Source organism: Cannabis sativa, chromosome X (genome assembly GCF_029168945.1).
Source record: "Cannabis sativa cultivar Pink pepper isolate KNU-18-1 chromosome X, ASM2916894v1, whole genome shotgun sequence".
Taxonomy (NCBI): domain Eukaryota; kingdom Viridiplantae; phylum Streptophyta; class Magnoliopsida; order Rosales; family Cannabaceae; genus Cannabis; species Cannabis sativa.
In genome coordinates, this window is record NC_083610.1 from 55,170,073 (window position 1) to 55,189,212 (window position 19,140).

Here is a 19,140-nt window from a genome sequence, read left to right on the forward strand (position 1 = left end):
TTATTGGTGTCACAAGCAATGATAAGGTGACGTGTGCCACTTTTTAATTCCATGATAATGCACACGCATGGTGGGAAATGGTGTCCATTACTCGAGATGTTATTAGAATTACTTGGGAGGAATTCTAAGATTTTTTATAGCCAAGTACTACAACCAAGCAGTTTGTAGTACCAAGAGAAAAGAGCTCACCAAACTGGTTTAGGGAGAGAACATGTCAGCGATTGAATATACAACTCAATTTGACCGACTCGATTAGTTGGCTTTAGGTATAGTACCCACAGACTTCTGTAGAAAGGAAAAATAATTTGCTAGACTGTATTCCAAGATTAGGCACGATTTGGCGATTACTACTAATGACACTAAGATGTATGCTGAGATGGTGGAAAAGGCACTTTGAGCCAAAGGTGCGGTAGACTTTTCACAAGAGCTCCGAGGGACTCCAAGTGTTGGTGGGATCACCACTTTTTGTACTTTTGGTTATGGTAGGGATTGTGGGGATTCCAACATCGATCAGAAACGAAAAACTTTTTTGGCACCAAATTGCTGGGGTCATGGTAAGCAGAGGGGGTTGTCAAACTTATACTTATCTTGAATGTCCTTGATGCAAGAAATATCATCCCGGGGAGTGTAACAGAACGACATGATTTCAGGATGGAATGGTGGGACACTTTAAGAAGGATTTCCCTCAACTGAAGAAAGAGGAATTGACTCAAGAGTTGAAACCCACACTAGCACAGGTATTTTCCATTACATAAGCGAATGTTGCAGCTACTCCTTATATAGTAATAGGTTAGCTTCCTATCAACGATTCCTATTATACTGTATTGTTTAACTCTAGAACTACACACTAATATGTGTCGTCAAGAGTAATTGATGAATTGGGTAAGCCTTGTGATTTTAGTGAGATAGGGTTTGGAGCCTTATTACCTAGCAGAGAATTAGTTATCTCCAAAAGGTGGATTAGGTTTATGACAATTAGAATTGAGAATAGGGAGTTAAGTGATGATCTAGTGGAGTTGGACTTAATTGAGTTTGATATCATACTTGGGATGGATTTTCTGTCTAAGTACACGACCAACATTGATTGCAACCAAAAGATGGTGACTTTTCAGCCAGATGATAAGGAACCATTTGTGTTTGTAGGATATGCTCATGGTTCTCTGATTCTAATTATTTCAATATTAAAAGCTAGAGATTTTATGCACGATGGATGTGTTGGGTTTCTAGCAGTTGTGATTGACTCCAACAGACCCAAAACATTTGGGCTTGAGGATGTTAGAATTGTAAGAAAGTTCTTGGATGTGTTTCTTGAAGAGTTACTGAGATTTCCACCGCAGCGGGAAATTGATGTTGTCATTTACTTGGCACCTGAAGCAGAGCCTGTTTCTAAGGCACCTTATCTGGTGGCTTTGGCAAAACATAAAAGATCTTAAACTACAACTTTAGGGGATGCTTGATCTAGGATTTATCCGACCTAGAGTGTCGCCCTGGGGAGCTCCAGTTTTTATTCGTGAAAAATAAGGATGGATCCCGTTAGATTTGAATTTACTATCAGGAATCGAATAAGCTGGTGATCAAGAACAATTATCCATTGCCTAGAATTGATGGCTTGTTCGGTCAGCTTCAAGGGAAAACAGTTTTCTCCAAGATTGACTTATGCTTAGGTTGTCATCAGTTGAGAATTCGAGAGGAAGGCATTCCAAAGATTGCATTTCATACTAGATGTTGACTTAGAAATTTGGACTAGACTTCTAAGCCACACTCGCTTGTTAGATTGGGAAGAATGAGAAAAGTAGTTAAGTAATTTAAGAGAGATAGCCAATTTATAGTAATTCACCTCCTATATCGCGATAGTAATGGGTCTACGTCTACTTGAAGTTTTTATTTCTCAGGAGATGGTAACTATAGCAATAGACTAAGTATCAGAAATTTCAAACTCTAAAGAGAGAAGCACTAACCTTGTGGGTAGTTTTCTAAATGTGAAAAATAAGCTAAGGGAGCTCTCCTTTTATAGGTGAAGGAGGCCACAAAAATAGGGAAAAATACAAATAAGATGTTTTTGACAATTGGTGATGATCTAACGGTGAAAATTAGCTTCTGGTGGCGATGGCCAATTTTTGTGCCCAATAGGTCCCACTGTGGGTAACCCTGAGCTTATTTTTGTAACTCCCTTGAGGTGAATTTTGACGATGATAGCTTAAGAATTACATATGGAGTGTAAGACAATGCTTGATATTGTATTGAATTAGCTTTAAAATTCAAGTTGAATTGCATCAATCAGATCAAAATTGAGTGAGTTATGGATATTTTACTGAAGGCTATTTAGGTCCCAGCACCCAAGTTGACATCCCAGCGCCCAAGTTGACATTTGACGTCAACCTGAATGTTGGGTACATGTAAAAACGTCCAATGGATGTCCTTTAAGATACCTAAGTGATAGTTTGACACCACTTAGTCCATTTATATGTTCCAGCAAAGCTGGTCACCGATTCTCAAAGATGTTGCTATTTTCCTAAAATGAGAGGCTCGAAACTCTTCATTTCTGGGTGTGCTAGAAATGAGAAATGCAAAGTTGTTAATTTGATTCCTTTGACTTCATAGATGATTATAATTGTGAAAAACTAGACGGACGGTCGAAACGGTTTTAGATTCTGATAAGAAAACCAAGCGCACTAGGCCATTTGTTAACCTAGGCGCTGGGCCCTTTCTCCCAAGCTTATGGGATTTTATTTTTGATACTTCTAAGGCTTCTAAACTTGAGGACGAGGTCTCCTACCCCATTTTTGCTCATTCTAGATTCAATGGTCACACCTGATTTGGCATTTGAGTAATTGAAGGAAGCATCCCAGGTTCATTGTCAACCTAGGCGCTAGGCCTTTCTTCTAGGGACTCAGGATTGTGGTTTACTCCCGAAGTTTACTTGAATCTTTGTTATTTTAGATGACGAAAAAAATGCCTGAAACACTTTTTTGTTGAACTCAATTGGAAACAGCCCAAGTTGACAAAATGTCAACCTAGGCACTGGGCCCAGCCCCAAGTGTCAACCTGGGTGCAGGGTTACACTTTTCGCCCTTTGGAAATTCTGTGTGGTGCCCAAAAATAGTTGAATCTCAATATTTTCTGAAGATATAGAAGGTTCTCGAAAGAACTCCTAAAAAACTCCATTTTAAATGGGTAGGTTGACAAAATGTCCACTTAGGTGCAGGGCCAGCCCCAAATGTCAATCTGGGTGCTGGGGCCCTTTATTTGTGCTCAGGAATTGTTGTTTTTCTTCTAGAAGGGCGTATTGCTTTGTTTTTGATGAAGACCAATACGATGCAAAAGTTGGATCTCTGATTGGACACTTAGAAGGTGCCTAGATTGACAAATTGTCAACCTAGACAGTAGATTGTTTCTATTTGAACGCCTCTTCACTTCTGACTAGTACTTACCTCCCCTTCCTTCTGTGTAGATGAATCTTGACGACTTTTGGGAAGGTAATAACCTTATTGACGACGAACTACTCCATCTACTTTTTGAGGACCAGCCAAGGGTCTACGCAGAGTCTTCATCTTCTACTAGAGATTCTTCCTCTAGTTTTGAAGAGTGGGAAGTATCAAGTGATGAATCTTAGCCTACTACACCACCCATCCAGAATCATTTATTACCGTGAAAGATCGAAGGTAGTGTGCACGAGAGATTCATCTGGGAGTATAACAGAGGTTGGAGGCAATACCTACCCTCTAATTGGACGTACATTGTTCAAACAAGGGTTCCAAATACTTTACCAGAAGTAGACCTGGAGCCTTCACTATGGCCTAGAGCAATGTGGAAATCACCGTTACTATTACAGATCACCCTTCTTCAAGCCATTCCTTTCGCTCAAGAAATGTGGCTCAAACAAAATAAATTGTCTGAAAGATTGGGCCCAGACGACTCGGAGTTTGTTCGCTTGATGGCTATGCGACATGAACAGGGTGAAGTAAGCTCCGAGGGAGAAGATGAGATGCTCGTAGGGGACCTAGAGGTCCAATAAGTCGAGGCTACGGGTAGATATGATAGATACACCCTCATGCCTTTCGAAGGTGTTGGTGACTATTCGAAGGACACACAAACAATTGATGCTCGGGGACGTTCTTTAGTCCTGGGCATTCAATATATTGATGAAGAGTTCGATGAGGCTAAATCATCTATGCACCAAGAAGCGATTGGCCCAATGTGGGTCTCTTTTCCATCTGAACTGACAGTGAGACGCCTTAAGAATTTGGATAAAAAGGGCCTTCTTAGAGATGTGCAAGTTTTTCTTCCCTTTGATGGATAGTTGGCTAATGACCCGGGAGAGGGTATGTGTGCGTGGTCTGACTCGCATGATGAACATGGCGCCATCTTGCCACTTCACCCATACTTTGTGAAGTTGGCAGACTACTACAAAATTTCATCAACGCCTTTCACAATGAAGAGAATTAAATACTTGGCCACAATGAATTCTTCTCCTTACCATGAGCGTTCATGATACTTTTAATTTTTGCAACTCAAGTGTTCATGGCTGATCGACAGGAACAATAAGTGCATCAATAAAATTGGTAGATTTCTCCATGACTATTACATAGTCACCAAGATGGAGAGTAAGTTTTCGGCATTCCAACATTCCAAAACATACACTTGACCTGCATTTACACTTGGCCTAAGAGATAGAGCCCAAGCCATCTTAAAGTTGTCCGTGTGTGACTGACATATTGTTTTGCTGGGAACCAAAACTTTCCTCAAATACGGGCTCTATCCGAGGCTAGGTAGTCTGTTTCCCAAGAAGCCAGCAAAATCAACACCTGCCAAGATGTCTTATCCCAAGAAGAAAACGAAAAAAGCCAATAGGGAGAAGACTCTGTCTAGGGAAAAACCTATCCATCTCAGGGATCTCAAGGAAGAAACTGCTTGTAGGTTCCCACAGAGTGTTGAAGGAAAGGGAAAGGCAATTGTTGAAGAAATTGAAGATGAATCTTTTGATGATGACGCCCCTTCTATTCTTGTCCAGGAGGGTGCGCCTCTAGAAGATTAGGGTAGAATATTAATTAATTGTGTGTATTTTTATAGCCTTGACCAACATTCTAACCAATTATTTTTCTTCTCTTTCTTATCCGTGCAGAGATGACCAGTAAATTAACTTCTTTCTACAAGAGAAAGTTGGGCGGTACAATGGGCAAAGAGAGCCCAAGTAAAATTTCAAGGAGAGAGTCCATGGCTTCTTCCCAGATCTCAGTTCCCACTTTGATAGATTTGGGAAATGTTGTCATCGATTATGGGCGTGACTCAGCTACTACCAAATCTTTGGCTTAAAAGAGCTCAAAAAATCTGCCCCAAATTCCTGCTACTTCTACCCAGAAACCTAAGGATAAATTAGTGACCAAGGTGCCCGTAAAGTTGAAACATGTCAAAGAGGTGTGCAACTGTTAATTGGAAAGGCACCGAGCAGAAACTGGGGAGGTGCTGAGGGGATTTGATATTCTTCTGACCGACTTCATGATGACAGGTCTTTTCATAGAGTTTACAAAGCTATTATTTTTTACTCTTCATATCTTTTTGTTTGGACACTTCATACTTCATTCTTACACTGTTACTAACTTGAGTTTGCTTCATTTTGCTAGCTGAACCTATAGGTCAGCTATGTTTATTCTCAAACCAAGGTTCTATCCAAACAGTCTGTTACAAAAAAAAAAGGTTGAGCTTGAGAAGGTTCAGGAGGACCTAGTTGCAAAAGAAGAGGCTTTTAGGCAAGTTAACTAGGATTTTCTTGAGCAAAAGAACAAATTTAAGGAATTAACTCAACTGATTGCTAACACTCCATCTACTGCAGAGCTAGAAAATGACCTTGAGGCAACCAACAAAGAAAAAATACCACCTCTTCCAAAGCTTCAACCGCACAAAACAGAATAATCACCAACAAAAGCTTCAATCATTCAACCCAGCAAGACAACCAAAAGGAAACCCAAGCAGGAGGAATACTACCATTAATTTCAGCGAATTCACTAGAAAAGAAGATAGGAATCGATCAAACCAAAGGTTGATTTGTATTGATGAAAAAAAGAGCACAAAAACTAGTTTGAAATTGAAATTCAACACTGAATTTTGGTTTTATTTGAACAAAACCAAACCCCTTAATACAAATTTTAGATTCATATAATGTAGATCTCTAACAAACAGATATGGAGCTCCCCATCAATCCAACTCAAGTATAATCCAAATAAAAAAAAATGCATCAATAATAGATCTAATGTTTATCTAGTTGCATTGATATTGATTTTCAGATTTCCAATAGTGAACATATTAATTTATAATCAAGTTAAGAAAAGAAAAATTTGAATGCATCTATAGCCACAGAGATAGAAGTATACTTTTGGTTTTTTAGGTTGCGTTATGGTTGCATTATCATTTGATAATGGTGTTTATCAAATTTGTAGGTATTTTCTTTGACAAAGTAAAGAGAAATCACTTCAAAAAAAACTTCTACAACATGGTTAGTTATATGAATTCATTCAACTAGTTGATATTTAGTTACATTTTAGTTTTATTGTAGTTTCATAACAATTGAGATACAAAAAAAAATGTATAATAAATACAAGGTTCAGAATTAGCAATACATGACTTGAACATAAGAAAGTTAATAGAAGTTTTTTTTTTCTACTTCATGTAGATTATATTAATTTTTGTTTTTTGAATTTTTATGAAAATTGGTTGGAATCATATATAACAGAAGCATTACAAATTTATTATAGTTTCAAACAAGTTGACTTACAATAATAACACTTTCATAATCTCAGGAAAAAGACGAAATTCTATTCCTAGTCTTTTGTAATGGATAATTTGATGATCGAATGAATATGCAAATTATGAAGCTACTGGGAAATACATCTCAATTGATTGTAAATATGATAAACTGATACACAAGCTGAAAGAAGTCATGGAATGCAACCAAGAAAATATTGACTTGCAACTGAAATACCAAGTGAAAGAAGGATACCAACCGTTAAGGATAAAGGACGATCAAAGCCTATACTTGTAACATACAACTAAAACTGAAGGAACCTGACTTCACAACATATCCATAATGTGTGAATGTGGTCAGCAATACAATAACAACCAACAATCCATAATTCTTGGAAATGAGTAACTCATTAGTTGCACAAACAAATGCAATAGTAACAATGGAAGACAATGCACCACCAATAGAAGAATCAACAACTCAACAACAGACAATGCAAGGCATAATACTCGAAGATGGTGAAATAATGTTCAACTTCATGGACTATGCAAAACTTGTGGTAGACGAAATAGTTAAGCAACTAGAAAACAACCCAGACAGACAGGCAGAAATCACAGATTATGACGAACTACTAATCACAGATCCACAACATCCTGAAATAGAAGAAGCACAAATATACAAGGACAAAGAAACACTATAAAGTTTTCTTAGTTTCTATGCAATTAAAAACAACTTCCAATACAAGGTCAAAAAGTCTTGCGCAAGAACATACAAATTTTTTGCTTGGATCCAAAATGCAAGTGGGCACTAACAGCATCTAGAAACGGACCAACCAAGTCTTTCATAATCCGTAAATATGACAGAAAGGTGATACACACTTGTGATCTAAACATAAGATTTGTAAGCAAAAGACAGACTACAATAAAGTTGATTAGAAACTACATCAGGCCAAGGTTTACCAACATAAAAACAACTCAAACACCACAAGACATCAGAGGAGAAATGAAACATAAGTATGGCGTAAAAATGAACTACATGAAAGTATGGAGAAGTAAAGAGCATGCGCAAGAAGAATTATGCAAAAAAGTAAAAGAATCATACAACTTGCTGCCAAGTTTTTTGCACATGCTGCAGAAAACTAATCCAGGAACAATTGTACACATGCAAACAGAAGAAGATAACAACTTCAAGTACTTGTTTGTGGCACTAGATGCTTCAATAAAAGGATGGAATAAGTGCGAACCCATAATCGTTGTTGATGGAACTTTTCTTAAATCAACATATGGAAGGACATTGCTCTCAGCTTGTACACAAGATGAAAATGGGCACATTTTCCCCTATCTTTTTCTATTGTGGATTCAGAAAACAACAACTCATGGCAATAGTTTTTTACAAAATTAAGGGAAACATATGGGGTCAGAGAAGAACAATGCTTGATCTCAGACAGACATGAGAGCATAATTAAGGCAGCTGCTCATGTATTTCAAAAAATAATGCATGGCTACTGTGTATACCACCTATTAAGTAACCTTCAAGAAGAATGCAGGAAAACTTGATAAACTATTCTTTGCAGCAGCAAAAGCATACACAGTGAGGAAATTTGAATACCATATGAGCGAGCTTGATAGCTTGAACAATCGTGTTAGACCCTATTTACAACATGTTGGATACCACAAATGGTCAAGGTACCACAGCAAACACAACAAGTATACAACTATGACTTCTAACATTGTTGAATCTCTAAACTCATCAAACTTAGCAGATAGAGAACTACCAATCACAACACTAATGGAGTCATTGAGAGCTTTGATACAACAATGGACATACAAAAACAAGAAAAAAGCACAGAAAACCACAATAATTTTGACACCTACAGTAAAGAAGAAGTTAATCAACAACTTTATGGACTCGTTAACGGAAAATGCAAGATCACATAAAACTTCAAGTTGCATAACATTTTCGTTATAAATTATTTTTGGTTTTATAACATTCAATACATTGACTATCTTCACCTAATATGCAGGTGAAACCAATAAACGAGAGCATGTTTGAAGTGGTACAACTAACAAGGTCATGGGTGGTCAATCTAAAAGAAAAGACATGCAATTGCAATAGATTCCAACTAGACAAACTACCACATGTTCATGCTCTTGCTGTGATGAAAGAGATGAACTTGAATGTTTATAATTACTATTCACAGTATTACACAACCAAAACATGGCTTGAAACATATAGCAAGTTAATATATTTTGTACACAATCCCACAACATGGGATGTACCACAAAACATCAAAGATATCATTGTTCTGCCACGAAACCAGAAAATGAGATCCAGAAGACCAAGGGAAAAGAGATTTATAGCTGATTGGGATACAAAAAATAGAATAGGTGCAGCAAATATGGACAACAAGGTCACAACTGAAAGACATGCCACAACCAAGCAATTAAATAGATACAACACATTTATTTGAATTATTTAAATTTCTATGTGAACTCTTACATCATGAAAAGTTAGTTTGATAGATTGCTATTACTTTCTTGATTGAAATAGCTTTTTCAAGGTTGCAGAACAGTTGCTAGACAGTTGAGATCCTTGCTAAAAATATATTACAATTAGATTTCTACTAAATTGGTTTTTAAGAGTTGGATATTAGTTTTTTTAAAGTTGTATGCCTGAGCAAGTATACTAAAAATGTTCTTGATAAGTTCATAACACATTTGGTGTTAACATGAAAAAGAATTAACATACTAGAATGATTAATTTAAAATTGCATAACAGTTGCTAATCAGTTGAGATACATGTTAAAAATATATTGACAAATAGATTGCTACTAAATTGGATTCTTAAGAGATGGATAATTTAAAAGTTGTATGCCTAAGCAAATATACTAAAAATGTTCATTATAAGTTCATAATACATTTTGCTATTAAGATGAAAAAGAATGAACATACTAGAATGATTAATTTCAAATTGCATAATAGTTGCTAAGCAATTGCCATAATATTAAACGTATTAAGTATTTAAATACAGAAAAGACCAACAATTGTCTGAAAAGAAAAGATTACAATAAGTCATACAGAACTTAAACTAGAGCATAAAACTAGAAAAAAATAGCGTCCATTAAAAAGTATAATCATTTAAGATATAAAAATCAAACAACGAGCATAAAACAGTTCCCCATCAAATGACCTTACTTCTTCCCTTTAGAAGCCTTCGAAGACTTGTTCTGCTTCCCATCCTCACTGTCAATATTTTTGTTGTTTTCCATTTGACCATAGGAAAACAAGAGGGCAGCAAGATGAGTACGGTAAACTTCAATGTCAAAGTCATTTGGGACATATTTCCCATGGATGAAGAACTTCACAAAAGCACCAACAAATTCGCTGCAATCACTGCTCAACGAAAATAAAAAAAAAAACAACAGTTAAGTAACTATTATGCAATATAAAAACAACACAATAACAATAACTTACTTTTCTGCTGAACTGGAAGGCTAGCAATCTCCACAACTCTTAGTGGAGTTTTTAGGTCAGAACCCAAATCAAGAACATTGGACCTATTCTTGTAAAACCCAAGAAGATAAAAAAATAATGGGAGCAAAACAGAATAAGTCTTCATTGCATTCCTTACTGCAGCATTCATTTTGGCAGTCCTTAAGGAATTATAAAGAAATATAATTCTCTCATTCAAATCCAGACGGCCAAAAATCCAATGGCTCTTTTTTCTAAGATTTACAATAAATGAAATATGGTTGGCTTCATACCAAGACATAGAACAAGGAATTCGCAAGTCTTTGATATAATGGGCTATTGGGTGAGCAGCATGAATGTGAGACATCTTCGTTTTTAATGACTTAGCCTTGTAGAATTTATGGTATAAAGACTTGATAGAATCATCAAAAAGACAATCTGTTGTAGCAAAATTCTCAGTAACAACAGAAGAAAACTTTTCTTTTTTCTAAGGTAATAGAAAATAGTATTCATGTGCTGAAATAACACAATAAAAAATAGTAAAATGTGAACACACATTCTAAGATCATAATAACAAATGCAAAACTAAAAAATAATCAACAAGCAACTATATTAAAACTACAAATTTTACAAATGGATTTAAATATATTACCGAGTCATTGATAAACATGTGGCAGTAAGACAAATGATAAAACCAAGTTTTATCTTCAACACACCTAATTTGAAACCTGAAGAAAACTTCTTGGCATCATCCTCATAAACATTAAAGGCCCTATATAAAATACAAATGAATATAAAAAAATGAATTAAAATAATTGGCAAAATAAAATCAAATACATACAAAATAGATAAAATAGGTTAAAGAAAAATATCACCTAGGATATTTAAGCAATCCTTTGCTAATCTATTCATCAAACTTTGCCTCAAGTTCAGGAGAAACAGGATTAGAAAAAGAATCATCAAGAGTACGAAGACCCTTGACATACGTAACAATCTTAAAATCCCGCTCATCTCCTGCAGATTGAGAACCTGAGCACATTAACTCTATTAGACTGGTCTTCAAATCAACCGACCGAAAATCTACTAAAGGAGATTTTAATGCTGGGGCACACTTTCTCTTGTCGAAAAGAGGAGTACAAGCAACAGTGTCATCCTCTTCTTCATTAGAAACATTGGCATCTCTTTTTTCAACTACCTCAGCAGGAATGGAATTTGGAACCTATTGAAAAGAAAAATAACAAGTAAAAATTGATAATTTCAAAACTAAAACAAAACTCTATAAAACTACAAAACATTTACTATGAAACACAATCTAAAAAAAATAATAAAGCAACATACCTTGATTTTTGTAACAGCCTCCAAACCAGTCAAAATAACTGGGTCATCATCAATCTCAAGCTGGCTTAAGCCCTTGAAAAAATTATCTCCCTTTATATCAACTTCTTTTCCCTTGACATTATCAACATCCTTGGACTTATCATCTTCACTACCTGCAACAACATCACCTTGAACCTCCCCAATAGCAGAAGCATCAGCACCAACCTTATCATCACACTCATCATCATCAGCAGAACCATCACCACGATCTTCACCTGACTCATCACCATTAGCAGACTCAGTTTCAATATTCTTTGATTCTAGTAATCCTTTGTCATCATTATCATCATCATCAGTAGCAGCAGCAGCAGGATCATAATCAGAATCAAGATCATCAATATTATTGGATGTCTTCACCTGTTTAAGAATAGTAATGCAACTGAATAAAACATTAAAGAAACCAACTATAACATAACAATGAATTATAGAATACAACCAAAACTATAAAAATATATACCTCAACAGAAGGTCGATCGTAAATGATAGTAACTTTTTTTTTTTGAATATCTTGAACAACAGTCAACAAAAACTTGAAGTTAAGATCAACAAAAGACCTCAACGCAATAAAATTACTGGCCAACAACTCCTGAGTGGATATAACTAATTCCAACTTATTTTTTAACATTTTTATATCATCAAAATCAGATTTTTTGGAACATGAACTAGTCTTAATGGTTGACTTGAATGGACCACGATCATCTATAGATTCATCCATAAATAAGCCATCCACTTTCAAAGGCTTCCTTTCTTCATCAGAAGGATGAATGTTCTTCAACATTAACTGCAAAAAGTTTGCAAAAGTTATAATTCGAAACAACAACAAAAATTAATAGAATGGGAAAAACAATTATAAAACAGTTAACAAACTAAAATTCACCTGCTTTAAAGGAAAATCAAATATCTTATCTTTCAAAACCTTAAAAGTTAGATTTTTGGCCCCAACATCATTGGTCCAATTGAGAATTCTCGAAATACTAGATGCAACTCGTTCGCAAAAACATTTTAGTATCTCGGGACAACACTCATAAAACCAGACAATAAACACCCATGGACACCCCAAAGCTATATACCAACCATCATAAGACTCACCTCCCTTTCTCTCTTTCTAGTTTTTCATCTTGATACCATGATTAACTCTACCCTTGAATGAATCAATTGTCAACTCAAACGACTTCCTACCACAACAATAATCATCCCACCGACCGCTATCAATGATATCTAATTTTGACCTAAGAAGTTCCTTCTTAGGAGTATTACTTAAAAGGAAACAATGAATGAAATATAGAAAAGTCAACTTCAAACCAAGAGATTCAACATTGCCCCAGCTAGTGCCCAAAAAATACATATTCAATAGACTTATGGTCAATAGTTTTAGTTTCAGGAAAGCATATATCGACCAACTAGTTTGATTCCTGGCTAAATAACATTTTATTGCAATCACCAAAATATTCCAAACTAGATATCAAATAGAACTCCTCTCCACTAAAGCAAATACAACAGCCAACAACCTTTACCTAAAATTCTTTCGGGTTGGGTTGATTAACCTCTCTCGATAAAAGGATGTGCACAATTTGAGGATGGAATTTGTACTCCAGAATGTCCAAAAAATGACCAAACTATGTATCTCAGAACATCTTCAACAAATTGCCAGAAATAGTGTTCCTTATGTTAAGAATAACAGAGTCAGTGCATGTAGTAACACACTTGAATCTGTAATAATCTCGAGGACTAAATTTGTAAACCCAATCGTGCATACAAAAAAGGAGAAATAAAATAATGAATGAGTAAACAATTAAAGTTCCAAACTGTAATAAAACTACAAAACAACCATGAAAAAACAGTCACACATAACAAAAGTAGAAAAAAAATACATAAACATAACCTTAGATGAAAACAAAACCTAATATAAACAACAAAACATATAAAAATTAAAAAAGCATAAAAATCAAAAAAAGGAGTAGACCCCTCACAAATATATAACCCAATTTAGCTCGTTCAAGATCAAGTTCTAGGGTAGTTCTTATATTTAGTACTTGATGTTATCGATATATGGATTCCACAGAGAACATATGATGAAAATATGTGAAAAATCTAAAGAAAAATATGATCAATACTAAACAATAATGTCTATGAATTGATAGTTTTAAAATTGTAAAAAAAATTACAAAACAACTATAAAGAAACAATCACAAAGAGCAAATGTACAAAATAAAGGTAAACCCTAAATACATATGGAAACAAACTAAAATATAAACAAGAAAATATATCAAAAAATTAAAATCTAGAAAAACCAAAAAGAAGAACATAATAATCAAAATATAAACTAAATTAAAGCAACGGAATGATTGCAACCAAAAACAACAAAAAAAAAAAAGGATAAAAATAACATAGAAAATCTAAACCCTAAAAAAAATCAAAACAATATACACAAACCAAAAAATATAACTAAAAAAAAGAATCAAAGTTGGGGGAAAGTAAATACGAATCTAGAAACAAACCTCCAACCCATGATCAACTTCAACATTCCCCTTCATGTTCTTAGAAGTTGGGAAAAAATCCTGAGGAACGGAAATTTTAGATTTCTTTTTCGCAAGTCCACGATCTCATTTCAATACAGGCGGAGCAAAGTCTGAGTCATCATCTTCTACAACTGGGCATTTTCTTTTGGACTTATTTGCTACAGATTTAACAACTATTTTTCATTTTTTTTTTTGGGCAATGGAGAAGGGGACGATGAAGAATCAGTAATAACCATGATTTTATATAAGTTTAGGCCAAAGAAAACAGAGTACAAATGGTTACATAAATTGGTTAATGGAAGTTAGAAAAGAAAATGACTAGAAAATTAGGTAGTGGAAAAATGGGTTTTGATCGTGGATAGGGAAGAAGATCAGTTATGGAGATTTTTTTTTTTAAAAAAAAAAAACTGAAAGAAAAAAAGAAGGAAAAAAGAGAGAGAAAGAATGGATTGATAGGCGTTAATCAACTGACGTTAATTTGTAGATACCTAGATTGCATGTAAAGAGTGACATTGTGTGTAAAGTGTATAAATAGTAAAATTATAAATAACAAAAGTGTAAAAAATAACTACCGTGTGGAAGTATATATGTAATAAAAAAAATTATTTTATAATTTTGGTGTAAAAATTTCTTTTGGTAATGTGAGCAACATAATAATATGCTTGTGATATCATTTGATTAGGTTATCTCTGTACTTTGAAAAACCTTTACTTCGGCCATATTCTTCGTAATATAATTTTGCTTCTTTCATTGTCCCAAAAATCAATCCCACTTATGGTGTTTTCAATCTATCTATATCTTTACTTGTATGTAAAACATTGACTTCACCATATTGTTCTTCATTTTCATCCACTACCTAATAAAAATCAAGAAGATATAAGCTGTGAAATAAAAACTATTATGAATAGCATAGGATACAAACAAAGAAGCTAAGAGACATAAAACCTACAATTTCATTAACACATAATTCACGCATAATTTTTGGAAACAGCAGGGTAAAGTTTCCAATAAACAACAAAAAGCTGCTCTATTTAGGAAAAAACAAAAGCTAGCTTACTATTTCTTTTTCATTCACTGCATTAAAAATGGAGAACAGTAGCTAGCTCAATACTACTAGAGAATTTATTAGTGATTTCAATTAGTTTGTCTTCGTTTTTACTTAGGCTTTGCTTCTACTCTGTTTTGTTTAGTTTTCTTTATTTTGGTTCCTTATTTCGACTACTATTTGGGTTTTTAATTGAATGGGTGTCCTATTTTAAGGTGCCCTCTCCATCATCAAAGAAAAACAATACTATCAAAAATAATGGTACAAAACTAAAACAAAATAGCACTCCTCAGAAGATTAAAGAGGAAAAGAAAATTAGAAAGACCTCGTGTTGAATCAGATGGTGACGAGCAGCGAGCAACGACGATTTTTTATTTTTTAAGTACAATTAATTTTATTTTATTTTGGGTTAGGAATGAAAAAGGAAAAAAAAAATAAAGAGCTGTAATATTAATTTGATATATACATGTGTTTTAATGTAGGTGAATCCAATGAACTATAAATTGTGTTAAAAATTATGTTCAAGGAATCCACCCCTATATCAAAACAGGGAATTTATAAGAAGAAGAAAAGAAGAAAAGGCTATATTTATCGTGAAAAAACGAAAAAAAGAAAGAAACCATGATTCAATTCTCTACAGCTCCGTTTTTTTTTCAGTCAACCAACCTGAAAGATGAGTCAATATATGAATATATGATTAACACATGATGATCACGACCCATCTATCATATTCATGATTAGGTAACTATTTTTGGTTTTATCCCCAATTATCAAATAATGAACAACTCTTTTAATTATTATAATTTAAAAAGAAAAGAAAAAGAAAAAGTAACATAGTATTAATTAATTAATTAGCTAGATGAGGAGGAGGAGGTGGAGTAACCAGTGGTTTCTAGAGCATTTTCCTGTCAGAATTGTCATCTAAACTAATAACCAACTTGGACATATCAAATTCCGTAGACGAACAAGATGGGTCCCGCTCAAACTCCAACACATACCTCTGCACCACAACCCTCTGTTGCTGCTGCTGTTCCTGACTATTACTACGCGATCCTCCAAGAGACCTAGACTTACTCAGCCGCACCACCGCCGGAGCCATCTTAACCGTCACCCCTGACCTTCTTCCTCCAGCACTCGGACCAGAATTGCTCGTTTCGGGTTCAGGCCCCAGTCCCACTTCAATTTCGTTTACGGACCCGATTGACTTTGACCGCACCACTCGTTCAACTTTAGTAATAGTAGTAGTCGAAGCAGTACCACGACTACCATTAATATTATTAGAATAAGAGAAAGTAGTTCCATTCCCACTCTGTGCGCCCGAAGCCGTACCACTGGATATTTTCCTGTCTCTACGGCTAACTCCTTGCCCTGCCGCCGCCGTTTCTAGGACCTTTAACACGTCTATTTCGCTCACGTCGTAAACTTCCCGGTGGCAAAGCAATGGCTCTTTGTTCTCCACGCATTTCACTCGCTGCCTGAAGTTGTTCCATATAGGCGGTGCGTGAGCCCTTTTCCTGACCACCTTCAGGCACTCCACCACCTCAACCATCGACGGACGCTTCTCCGCCGTTGACCGAACACACCTCGCCGCTAGAACAGCCAGTTGTCGGATCAGGGCTGGGTTAGCTGGGGGACCGATTCTTCGGTCGCAGATTCCAGCGTAGTCGCCGCGCTTTATTACGGGAACAGCCCAGTCAACGATCGAAGGAGGGCTGTAATTAACGTCGATAGCGTTCCTCCCGCTGATGATCTCGAGTAGGAGAATTCCAAAGCTGAAGACGTCGCTCTTGGCCGTTAGATCACCCGGAGCAAGATAGCCCGGGTCGAGGTAACCCAATGTTCCCGCTGGAGGAGTGCACTGCACTAGAACGTCCTCCACGTGTCCCCTCAAGGAGAGTCCGAAATCGCCCAGCCTGGCGTCCCCGTCATGGTCGATCAGAACGTTGGAAGATTTTATATCCCGGTGGATTACAGGCGGGTTCGACGTGTGAAGCGCGTGAACCGCCTTCGCGACCTGGTACCCGAATCTTACCCGTCGGGTCCAACCCGGAGGTCTCGAAGATCCTGAGTGTAACAGATCGTATAAAGACCCGTTAGGCATGTACTCGACCACGATCAGTTTCCTATCCATGGAGTCAGTACAAAACCCGAGGAGATTCACCAGCCTTGGATGCTGAACCCTCGAGAGTATTTCGATCTCGTTCTCCGCCGGGGTTGTACAATTTCCGGGGCAGGAGGCGGCGTTGAACTTGAAGTGGTGCAGAGTAGTCGGCGTGGAGTTGGAGGGCTGTTTCGTCTTCTTAACGGCGGCAATAAGTTTCCCATCGTCGAGGACGGCTCTATGGACGCTTCCATGGCTGCCTTTGCCGAGAAAGCTCTCAGCGGAGAAACCGTCGGTGGCAGCGGCGAGCTCGTCGTAAGAAAACTCTCTGATCTTCTTAATAAGTTGCTTATTGGGTCTTCTACGTATCTTATTAGCTTTGTTTTTTAGTTCAGGCCAGTTGTATGTATCGCAGGTGGCTACGGCGGACTCCGCATTACAGGAAAGATAACCCATATGAAAGAATTAACGATAAAACTAAAGAAGATCGAGAGGAAAGGCCAAATGGTTTTATGAAGAGTAGTTGGTTAGTCGAACTTTACTTTTTAATTTTTAAATTTTACTTAAGACGAGTCAAAAGAGAATAAAAAGGGTGTTTGAGATTGCTGTAAAGGTGGTAGAGAAGGATGAGGAAGAAGATGAAGAAGGAGTTGATAATGGTTGTGGTTGTGGTGGTCATGGTGGGGAAAGCCGAGAGCGGCAAAGGCCATAACTACAAAATAAAAAATAAATAAATAAACAAAAATTAAAAAAAAAAGGAGTTGTGTTGTGGCGTTTAAAGTCGTGCGTGTTATTGTTTTACAGCTCTTTGTGTCGTTTTAAAAGAAAGGAAAGAGGGTGTGAATGTGAATTTGATGTGAAAATGGGAGCTTTTCAACTCTCATCTTCCTTCCCCTAATATTTTATTATTACATTTTATTTTAACCATGGAAATGAAAGCCTTTTTGTGAGAGCATTTCTTGGGCTTGGGCGTCTTGTGGGCCCTTCTTTCTTTTTTCTCAACTAAGTGGTTACTTTTAGTTCAATTTTTCTTATCTCTAATTTAATAATATTTAAGTATCTCATTAAGTATTGAAATTACAAATATTGAAGAATATTTATGCACAATTAATGAAGAAGAAGAAAGATGTACAATACATTGGACTTGGAGTTAGACAATGGCTTCCTTTCTTGAGTTAGGACATTTACACGCCTACTTTTGTACCATTTTGTGTAGGAGTAATGAAGAGCTTTTGAGTTTGCAACATATGGTAATTAACAAGGTAGGCCGTCATAATGATTATTTTCTACTTTTCTCGTAGCATGGAGCATGCTTGGGGAAATAAGGAAATCAAATTACACTCCAATCTTCTATCTAAAATTTTGTCTCAACTAGATGTCTAACTTATTAAAAGTTGACACTTATAATACGAATATAATGCATTATTTTTTACTTTTTTTTAAAAGAAAAGCCATTATAAATTAATACCACAAATTAGATTTTATGGTCATTACATAAAATGTTATTTGGTATATCGACAAGATTGACCATACCAGTTACACTTCTAACAAAAGCCCACTTATTCACGTTATGGGCCGTAAAATTACACTGTCTAAAAATAAAAGAAAAATTACAAGATTGAGAGATGCTTACAACTTTTTTTTTTGTCTCTTATTTATAAAAATATATATACCATTTCTCTCCACTCAAATTAGGTAACTTTTTTTTTTCTAATCAACTTTTTTCCTCTCTTCAAAAAAAGAAAATTTATAAGTAGTTTTTTTTTCTTATAAAAAAATTACAAAAGTTTATATAATAAATTAAAAGTTTGAAAAAAATTATAAATAGTCTTTATCCCATTCTTTTACCCGTGCAAATTTTAACTTTTCTTTACGCAACTCAACTTGAAGAT

General features: G+C 35.7%; 1 protein-coding gene across 1 annotated transcript; it reads right to left on the minus strand.

The window, feature by feature from the left end:
* Positions 1-15,719: 15,719 nt before the first annotated feature.
* On the minus strand, positions 15,720-18,266 carry LOC115724804 (serine/threonine-protein kinase-like protein At1g28390). The gene has a single exon (XM_030654160.2). It carries the CDS (start codon positions 17,702-17,704, stop codon positions 16,040-16,042), a length of 1,665 nt encoding a protein of 554 aa, XP_030510020.1. The 5' UTR covers positions 17,705-18,266; the 3' UTR covers positions 15,720-16,039.
* Between the last annotated feature and the right edge of the window lie 874 nt (positions 18,267-19,140).

Bases quoted from the DNA above. Each gene is read 5' to 3' on its own strand.
- LOC115724804 (XM_030654160.2), bottom strand. From the start codon at position 17,704: ATGGGTTATCTTTCCTGTAATGCGGAGTCCGCCGTAGCCACCTGCGAT.